Source organism: Priapulus caudatus, unplaced genomic scaffold (assembly GCF_000485595.1).
Source record: "Priapulus caudatus unplaced genomic scaffold, Priapulus_caudatus-5.0.1 Scaffold4, whole genome shotgun sequence".
Classification (NCBI taxonomy): Eukaryota; Metazoa; Priapulida; class Priapulimorpha; order Priapulimorphida; family Priapulidae; genus Priapulus; species Priapulus caudatus.
Genome location: NW_014577065.1, coordinates 730,976 through 741,129, shown reverse-complemented (window position 1 = coordinate 741,129; position 10,154 = coordinate 730,976). Strand labels below are relative to the sequence as shown.

Below are 10,154 nucleotides of genomic sequence, written 5' to 3'. Positions count from 1 at the left end.
AGAGAGAGATGAGTCAGAGAGGGAGGTAGGAGAGAGAGAGAGAGGAATATAAAGAGAGAGAGAGAGAGAGATAAAAGAGGAGAGAGAGAGGAGGAGAGAAGAGAAGAGAGATGAGAGGGAGAGCGAGACGAGAGAGAGGAGGAGAGGAGAATAAAGAGAGAGAGAGAGAGGAGATAAAGACTGAGAGAGAGATGTAGTGGAGAAGAGAGAGAGGAGGAGAGGAGAATAGAGAGAGAGAGAGAAGAGGGAGAGAGAGATCGAGAGATGAGGATGAGATGGATGAGAGATGAGAGATGAAGATGAGAGAAGATCAGAGAGAGAGAGAGAGAGAGAGAGAGAGAGAGAGAGAGAGAGAGAGCGCGAGAGGGATCGGCGCGTTCACCCGGCGTTGCGTCATGATTCCCCTATTAGATCGTGCGCGTGCGATCGTCTGCGCTTGACGGCGACTGTATGCTGATACAGCAAGACCGTGCGTGCGTGCGTGCGTGCGTGCGTTTGCGCGAACGTGGTGTTAGTGCTCTTATGGAGCTTTTCTGGTGCAGGCAGCTTCGCGGCTCTCGCATCCTCGTACACTGTGGAACGTTTTTCGCTGCGCTTCCAGTGTAAATCTGCCGTTGAGACGGTTTTCGTACGTAACTGATACTCAGGCGGCGAGGTAACAATCTCGCACGCATCGCGAGCGGACGTGGGGTGGGTGGTTGGGGTGGGGGGGGCATTCTTACGTGCTCCCCTCTCGTTAAGAAGTTGTTTGCTCAGTGCCTTCTCGGTGTGTAGCAGCATTTACCGATCGCGCAATTCTCTTACAGCGCGTAACACAACAAACGCGTCTGCGCATCACTCGCGGTGATATTGTTATTCGGGGGCGCTATCGGCTTTCATTGATTACTGACTCACTGTAAAAACATGCGATGTGTAGTAGCAGAGAACCCGCGGCGGCGAGGACGCGCGCGCGCAGGCAGCGCCCAGCGCCCCGCGTGCAATACTATAGCAGCTCGGCTCGTTTTCTCATTCCGTTGTTGCTCGAGCAATTATTACATTTATTCGATGTTCCCAGCAAAACGTCTCGCGTCTAATAGCGCATCGCATGGGGGGAGGGAGCTGCAGCAGGCGCGCGTGCGCGGAAAGCCGAGGATCACTGGCGGCGGAGAGCGGGAGAGAAAAAAACGCAGCGGGGTGAAGACAGGGAAGAAGATCGACGGCGGGCAATAGACTGACGCCGTGCGTCGTCGAAAAGCAGCGTTTTGGTTCAGCTACGCGCCTCTCTGGTGTCAGTCTAGATCGAGCGGAGCGGGCAAGCGCGGTAGTCGGCAAGTGTAGCGCGCGCGCGCCCGCGTAACAGCAGCAGCATAGCGCGGCAATCGGCCATCATGCACGCACAATATGGAGCGCCTGCGAGGCATGCTTTCCCCCCGGGTGGCTGATAATGGTCGAGTTAATTGCTGCCAAACATGATGCAGACGCGCGCGTGGGCTTCACAGCGCTGCGAAGAGAAACAGACGTCTGCAGAGATCACGAGAGAGAAAAGCAAGGAGTAATAGGGAGAGGCACAGAAGACAAAGAATCTAGCGTGAATGGGGGTACGGGAAAAATCTGTTGGGAAGGGGAGGTACAGGCGAAATCGGGGGCGGCGAAGGCATGTTCGGGTGGGAGGGAAGCAAAAAGAAGGAGGGAGGGCGAAAGGGTCGGAATGGAACGGTAAAGTGCAGGGAACGGGCAGGGAATTGATAGCACGAATGAATATCAGCGAAGAATATTAAGGACGAGAGAGAGGGAGAAAGCCATAGAGAGAAACATCGACGTAGAGAAAGGGATGAAGAGAAAGGGGTGCCAGAGAATGAAAGAGATAGGGGATAAATATATATATATATATAGAGAGAGAGAGAGAGAGGGAGTGAGAGAAACTAGAGAATGAAATAGAGAGGAGCGAGAGCGATTGCCATTAGCGATTGCAAACAGCGGTCAGCTTTGCTATTGTCGAGTGCGGGGTTTTCGCTTTACGGCGCGCCATATCATTCATGCTTGCCGGTTTGCCGGTATACAAGTTTGCACGTACCTTAACCGCTCCCTGTGAGCAGCACGTGTGTCAGGGGCCGTCTTAATTGTGGGGTGAACGGTTGACTCAGTGGTAGGTTGAACGGTGGAGGTCAATGGTAGTGTCACTGGTTGGTTTAGCAGTGGAGTCAGTAGTAGGGTCAACGGTTGGGTCAGTGGTCGGGTCAGCAGTGGAATCAGTGGTAGGGTCAACAGTGGGGGGCAGGTGTCCGGTCAGTGGTTGAGTCAGCAGTGGCGACAACGGGTGGTCCAACTGTGTAGTCAAAGGCTGGGTCACTGGTGGGTTCAACGGTGAGGTCAGAGTAGCATCCGTGGTCTGATCACCTAAGGGGTCAACAATGTGGTCAATGTTAGGGAGTTGGGGTCAGGGATGGGTCAGCGGTGGGGTTATATTGAACCTTGCAGACGCGTCCTACTCGGCTTGCTCAGTCTCGGCCTCCTCTATTCTGCAGCCGCTACTCCGCTACGTGTTTACAATGTTAGCGTTCAGCGTATGTTTGTTTACGCACCGGTGCGCATCCGCTCTGTGTAGCAGGTTCGTCGGGCTGTCGTTGTAATAAGGTGGCAATTACCGACTTAATGCTGATTAGACTTCACCTAGGAATCATTCGCATCGTGTGTGCTCATCGCGCTGCTGGAGAGGGAGAGAGAGCGAGAGAGAGAGAGAGAGAGAGAGAGAGAGAGAGAGAGAGAGAGAGAGAGAGAGAGAGAGAGAGAGAGAGAGAGAGAGAGAGAGAGAGAGAGAGAGAGAGAGAGAGAGAGAGAGAGAGAGAGAGAGAGAGAGAGAGAGAGAGAGAGAGAGAGAGAGAGTAGAGAGAGAGAGAGAGAGAGAGAGGGGAAGGGGAATGAGAGGGGGTAGAGCGTGGAAGGAGGAGGAGAGTGTGTGAGAGATAGGGGGAAAGAGGAAAGAGAGCGAGAGAGAGAGAGAGAGAGAGAGAGAGAGAGGGAGGAAGAAGATAGAGTGAGGGAGAGAGAGAGAGAGAGAGAGGGGGGAGGAAGAAGATAGGGTAAAGGAGAGAGAGAAGGGGGGAGGAAGAAGATAGAGTGAGGGAGAGAGAGAGAGAGTGCGCCGATGTTGATTAACGACCGCGTAAAATGTCAACCCCGCAGAAATTCGCTCAAGTGCGCTCAATTTGTTTCCGGACGGTAGAGTAGGCGGACACCTAGGGTATTTATTTTTGCATGGAAACTTGATTTTGCAAATTTGTTTGGTGTTGTTCGGTGTTGTTCAAATTTGTTCGGATACTGAGCTGTGCGCGTGGGTTTTCACTTGCGCGTGCAAGCACTGGCATTCGCGTGTGGTGTACGCGTCTCTGTACATGGATGTCCGTTTCCCTGTACAGCAGGCTTCATCTCTGGGTATTCCTGCTGTGTTATGTGTAGGCACGGTGCTTGCTGTTCACCTTCTGCGTCGAGATCGCTCGAATTGGGTATAGTGTAACGCATAAATAACTAACGAGGCTGATTTTTGTGCGGAAAATGAGAAATGCCGTTAAAGTTACAAGTGCTACTGATCTGATTTCTGTTTCGCTACCAGGCTTTGGTTGAAATAGCTAGCACTGGCTAGACTCCTAGAGTAATGAATAAAATATATGAGCTTAAACAAAAGGTTGATGAATTGGTTATGATATATCTCTCAAACCACTTCCGTAATTGAACTTTGGCTAGCATCATCTCGTGGAAGCATGCTCTATCATGGTGTCTTTTCGGTTTTCGAAGTGAGATATATTGAAAACTATTTAAATTCCCTGGCAAAACCGCTCACTGTTTGCTTGAACGCTCGAGGCAAATGACGCCTACACTACGGGTGCTTATATCAACCTATGCAGTGGGAACATTCATGAACACGTATTGAATAATACAGGCCATAATCAATAGCGGGAACTAGCACATACGTTACATGGATGCAATGTAATCAGTCCCGTAGCAATCCTTTATGGCCATTATTGGTTAAACACATTTTCCCATCTGCTGAGGCAATCCTTAGATAGGATGAACGCGGGCTGGATGAACCCAATAGCTCCCATTGAGAGAAAGGTCAACATGACACAGAAAGCGTCGCGTCATTGACACTTTGCTTACATATGGAAATCGAAGGGTGTTCAGTTTAATTTTAAGTTCCTGACAGTCGTCGCAGTTTCCTCGTCTGCATTGCAGACAGCGACCATGATTCGTGCGTAACCGATATATAGGAAGTCGTGTTACCGTAGGTCTCAGTCGTGACAGCCACACCGCCTCCAGGGATTCGCTGTGTGTAGATCAAACACATGGCTCCACGCTTAGATACCCACTTAAATACACGAGTGTAATGGAAGGTGCCACTAAACCAATGTTAAGAAGCCTGTAAATAGACGTGGGTTTGGCTACATGGGTTGCGTGTCTGCGTGGGTGCGCCATCAGCACTATAACTAGCTGTGGGGCATTTTGCACAACGTGAGGTTGTGGGCGTCAATGTAGGTATAGGGAATCTGCATGGGGAAGGGACAGAGTCTCGGTGTGGATGTGCTCATTAGCTGTAACCCCCAAGCATATAGCCTTGTTGATGATCGCGGCCTATGAGCATAGATGCGACATATTTTGCGCAATTATTTTCCGAAATTAGTACACAGACAGATATTTCCGAAATTAGTACATAGACAGATATTTTCTTTGTAACCAGATATACATATACTGCAATACATGTATGTTATACCGTAATACTGCAATACATGTATGTTATACCGTAACCATGTGCACACCTGCTTGTGCATGATGTATGCCGGCGTGAAGACGCATACTGCGCGGTATTGTAGGTGTGTCTTGTAATTATGCGTAAATCCATGCGTTGGTTATCGTGTGGTTTAACCCCCCCCCCCCTGGTTCTAATGTGATGATTGCTGTGTCAGGCTTGACCATGGTAACGTATTATCCCTACACCTAGAGTCCTAGACACTATTAGAGAGTAGGCTTTATACTCGCTGGCACATCATCATATCCTTTCAGCTGACAAGCCGAGAGGTGTACAATGTGGGCGGGGATGGGGGGGGGGATGCAGAGGTTTTGCGCGGCACTCGTATTGATCGGTGGCGTCACTTCTGTTTCAGTGTCACCGGCGGAGAACTGTTTGAGGACATTGTTGCCAGGGAGTTCTATAGTGAGGCAGACGCTAGGTGAGTAACAATCGGCGCCCGTGTTTGCATGGCTGGCTGTCACCTCCTACTTTGTGTCTTCCCTCATCGGAGAAAACTTCTGACGCCCATGTTGTCACGTAGCGAGTAGAAGCGCAAAGAGCATGTAGCGCCTGTTTTGTCATACCCTCCACAAGCCAATTGAATTATTCTATTAATTTAATAATAATAAGCCAATAATTGAATATCAGTCTTCCTTACGGTAGTACGTTCCGTAGTCAACAAACTGGTAGTGCCTATTGTTGTGTCATGTCTGTCATAAAAACAGCCGATGGTATCGTTCTATTTTGTCGTAATCATCTTAAAAAATGGTCAACGCCTATTTCCTATTTCGCGGTACTTTCCTCATAGGTATGGCAAGTTTCTCTGTTTTGCTACACCCTTCTCGAGCAAAATAGCAAGAGTATTCTGGGCGAAAGCAGGTAAAAGGAAGAAGGAAGAGAAGTAGGTAACTAGGAAGGTAGTAGTAAGTGATGTAGTAACAAAAAATAAGGAAGAAAGTACGAAGGAAAGTAAGTAGGAAGCAGCTAGGACAATAGGAAGTAGGTAAGTGGGAAGAAAATTGGTCTCGAAGAAGGCGTAGGCAGCGGGCATTCGCTGCTGTGCCATTATCACGATCCCGGTAATGATCTCATCGTGATCTCCCTGGCCCCCCCCCCCCGTTGGCATGAGGATACAGTGCGGTGAGCCGCATCCCTCACTACATTCCAGCATTCGTTAGTGGCTTTTTCGCCATTCGTCGTTTAATAATGCGACGAAATTCATTCAATCTCGCTCCAGTTTTTGGCTGGGTACGTGCACGAATTTTTCCCCGAACCTCCTTCTAGCACGTCGCAAGACGCAACCAGCTCCTAATTAACAGCGAACAGCCCTGTAGAAACCACCTAGCCCCCCCCCCCACACCCCCGACACTGAATGTTGCATGTTATCATTATGATTATTGTTTTCGGCTCGTTAGCTTGCAGACGCGATGTCGTGTGCGGCCCCCCCACCCCTCCGCCATTGAGATGTACCTAACCCGAGCACTCAACTCTGTGATGTGATGCTAGATGGTTAATTTATGTAACACGGAAAGGCAGCCTGAAACACGAGCATGACATTCACGCCACGCAACTATCCTCCGCAAATTACCTCTGCCAAATATATTTTGCGAATTGCGTAATGGGCAGCCATGATAATCCGGCTTGTTAGCAATCAGTCACATGTATGGAGAGTGCATGCATGCACCGTGAATGTCTTGGATATTAGAGTGCGGGTGGCACGCCTGCAGGACAAGAAGTTTCCTGTAGTCGAGATGCTGTATTGGGGGTTCGCCCACAGTCGTGTTCCTTTATCGCGTTGTTGTTGCTTTTGTTGTTGTTGTTGTTGTTGTTGTTGTTGTGGTTGTGGTTGTTGTTGTTGCTTTTGTGAATAGTAGCTCCTAAAGCCTCGGTCACAACGAGCCAACGACGCATTTGTTCCACGACACGACAGAAAATTTGGGCAAATCGTGGGTCATCGGGGGTCGTCGCAAGACAGTCCTACGAAATTTTGAGCATCGTGGCATCGACTTGCCGTCGTGAGGCAAAATTGAACTTGCACCTTTTTTGTTCCACGATTTTTTGTGGTATCTATGTCTTCTGGTTGTCGTGAGTCTGTCCTACGACCGTCTTGCGACTGTCGTGCGATAATACGTCGTTATATAGTCGGGAGACGGACGCGCGAGCGTCCCACGAGTGACCCACGAGTGACCCACGACTGTTGTGCGACAGTCGCACGACTGACTTGCGACACACCCACGACATAACCACGACATATCTTTTTTTTCTGTCGCGTCCCCATCACCAAATCATCTTTAATGTGTCGTAGCCCTTGTGACCACTCGAAATACATTTCGGGCATGTTGCAAGATCTGGCCACGACAAATATTTTATGGGTCGACTCCCATGACAAAATTTCGTACGATCTGTTGTGACCCGGGATTAACACTGCACACTAGTTACAGGTGGGGTAGCTGCTGCGAGGGTAGGGCGTGATTTTTAGGAAGTAAGCATTATGCGTTAATTTTTGACAGGGCAGTGCAAGTTTTTTTAGTCTGACATTTTAAGTGACCACCAAGGCAAACATTTTATGCAGGGAATGGGTGGGGGGGGGTGCACCATGGCCACTTGAATTTCAGTAATCTATTGTATTTGGTTCAGGGATGAGGGATCGATGTAATTACAGCCACACATGGTGTGCCGGTCCTATTCATGCGCGCTCATACCTGATATCATCGAATGTTGTATTTTTTTATATAACATTGCACTTTCATTTTTTTGCCCTGATTTGCTGCCTCATCGCATCCATACTACTACAGAGCCTGATAAAGCAGGTCCTTCTGGCTAGATGACCATTGCAGTATACCACTTATGCATGTTTACTTATGCAATATTTATGTAAACGATGGCAGTTTGTTGATTACGTTTGTGCTTCTCTGTTGCAGTCACTGCATTCAACAAATTCTAGAAAGCGTAGAGTATTGCCATGTACACAACATAGTTCATCGGGATCTAAAGGTTTGTAGTCTGAAGCTCGCCAGGCGTCGCCTCGGACGCAAGCCGATTCTGTCGCTACGTTTCTCTCATTACACGAACATATATGCCAGCCTTTCGCTGACGCGAGTAAACGATAACAATTCAGAATTCATGAAGCAGTCTCAAAGAAATAACGGCGCCTATGAAATACGGGCCGTAGTAATTGCATCGGTGTGTGTGCATGGCAGCTCTTTCGATTTGGCTCGCATCGCAGTGATGGTTTGGATCTCTCTCGCCGCTGTGTCTGTCGGCACGGTAGCAGCCATTAAAACCTCGCAGTGCTCTCGGCGAGAGTAGCCGTGCTGCGCGCGTTGTAGTTAAACTTGTACAGTTTGTATGATGAAAATTTAATTTCCTGCCGCCTGTCACGATTCGCAGCCGGAGAACCTCTTGCTAGCCTCGAAAGCCAAGGGAGCAGCAGTTAAATTAGCGGACTTTGGCTTGGCGATCGAGGTGCAGGGCGACCAGCAGGCATGGTTCGGTGAGCTATAACGAGCATTCTCCTTCCGTTACTCCCGTTGTTTACCGTAGCGCACCGCGACGTGATTTCGGTGCCGATCTCGTGCCCACCGCAGCGGCAGGGCGACAGAGGGGCGGGTGAAAATGCTTGGCTAACGCTCCATTAGGAGTGTTCCCAACTTTGATATCATTAATGATTAATGATTAATGATTAATGATTGATAATCCTAACCCTAACCCTAACCCTAACCTAAATGAAATTAAACCACAAACTAATATATGACCATGACCATATATAGGTATATATATATATGTTATTATGACCATTAATGACATTAAAGTTGAGAACACTCCTAATGGAGTATTACTCATTCAACAATGAATTCGCTCTGCAGTCGGACTGTACGTGATATTTCATGCCGATGTAGCGGCGGCGACAGCGCTTTCTCTCCGCTCACGTGCGTTGACAGTGTCAACAATTATTGTTGCAGGTTTTGCCGGAACCCCTGGGTATCTTTCGCCGGAAGTGCTGAAAAAAGATCCATATGGCAAGCCAGTAGACGTGTGGGCTTGTGGTATGTACGGAGCGAATGAGCACGTTTCTCACAAACCGTTGTCACAGCTGTTTCATTACTTGATGCATGCTGTGCGGCCTATCTCTATCCAGCTGACTAATTCTGCAGGATTACATCCATGGGCGAATATTGATTAGCGGTGTGACCACACTGTACACTAGGACTTACCTTAAGGCAGAGAAGGCCACTTATGGTTCCGGCTGCGCTAATATTTCATGATATGCTCCTTACATGGTCTCATGTGTTATGCTTGTGTTACTACGTTATACGTGTCCCTTGTGCATTACCCGGGAATTGACTGGTTTCACGTCTTACACTACTGTTTCCTGTTCTATTATATTATCCTGGTTTCACATGGCCTCAGAGATTGTGCTTGTGTTACCTTTCCTATATGTTATGGCCCTGACATTACCACATGTTATACTCTAGTGTTATCTTTAGTAATATGTTACCCTGTCTTTCATTTGGACTCATGTGTTTTGCTAGTTTTGCCTGTCCTGTTATGTTACCTGGGTCTTATGTGGTGTCAGGTGTTATGGTTTTGTTACCTGTCCCATGTGATACCTTAGCCTCATGTGGTGTCAGGTGTCATGGTTTTGTTACCTGTCCTATAATGTTACGTTGGCTTGATGTGGTCTCAGGTGATATTATCTGGTGTTAACTGCCGTATATGTTACCTTAGCCTTACCTGATCGCAGGTGTTATGGTTGTGTTAATTGCCCTATGTGCTACGTTGGCATTATCTGGTCTCATGTGTTAGGGTGTTGTTACCTGTCCTAAAATTTTACCCAGACTGCTCAGGGGTTACTCTTGATACAAAGCATATATGCTACCCTGGCAATATCTTGCCTCAGGTGTTACTGTACTGTTACCTATCCATGGCATTACCTCATCTCTTTTCAAAAAGCTTTGTTTAACTGGGTTATATTATTGGGATTTATTTAGGCTTAGGAATGCATTGTCTCTGATGTTAGCCCAGCATTACTTGGTTCATTATGGTACCAAAACATTCTGTTGCGTAATCCTGACTGTTATCATAGTGCAGATTGCATGGCGTTCGTTCCATCTTGCTCACGTTTGTTTTCGCTGTTTCAGGAGTAATCTTGTACATACTGTTGGTTGGCTATCCACCCTTCTGGGATGAGGACCAGCACCGTCTGTATCAGCAGATCAAGGCCGGCGCCTACGATGTAAGCACACGAAGCCATGCCTGCTGCGTCGAGACACCCTTACCGTGACACACCTTTACCGTGACACACCCTTACTGTGACACACCCTTACCGTGACACACCCTTACTGTGACACACCCTTACTGTGACACACCCTTACTGTGACACACCCTTACT

The 10,154-nt window shown here is 48.3% G+C and overlaps 1 protein-coding gene across 1 annotated transcript in view; it reads left to right on the top strand.

Moving 5' to 3' along the window:
• LOC106821309 (calcium/calmodulin-dependent protein kinase type II delta chain-like) overlaps window positions 1–10,154 on the top strand; it is a 136,655-nt gene that overhangs the window by 77,139 nt on the left and 49,362 nt on the right. Inside the window, exons 6-10 of the mRNA XM_014826065.1 lie at window positions 5,136–5,201; window positions 7,684–7,756; window positions 8,153–8,255; window positions 8,725–8,808; window positions 9,904–9,998. Of these exons, the coding sequence (XP_014681551.1) occupies window positions 5,136–5,201; window positions 7,684–7,756; window positions 8,153–8,255; window positions 8,725–8,808; window positions 9,904–9,998 (421 nt within the window). The remainder of the gene's footprint in view (window positions 1–5,135; window positions 5,202–7,683; window positions 7,757–8,152; window positions 8,256–8,724; window positions 8,809–9,903; window positions 9,999–10,154) is intronic.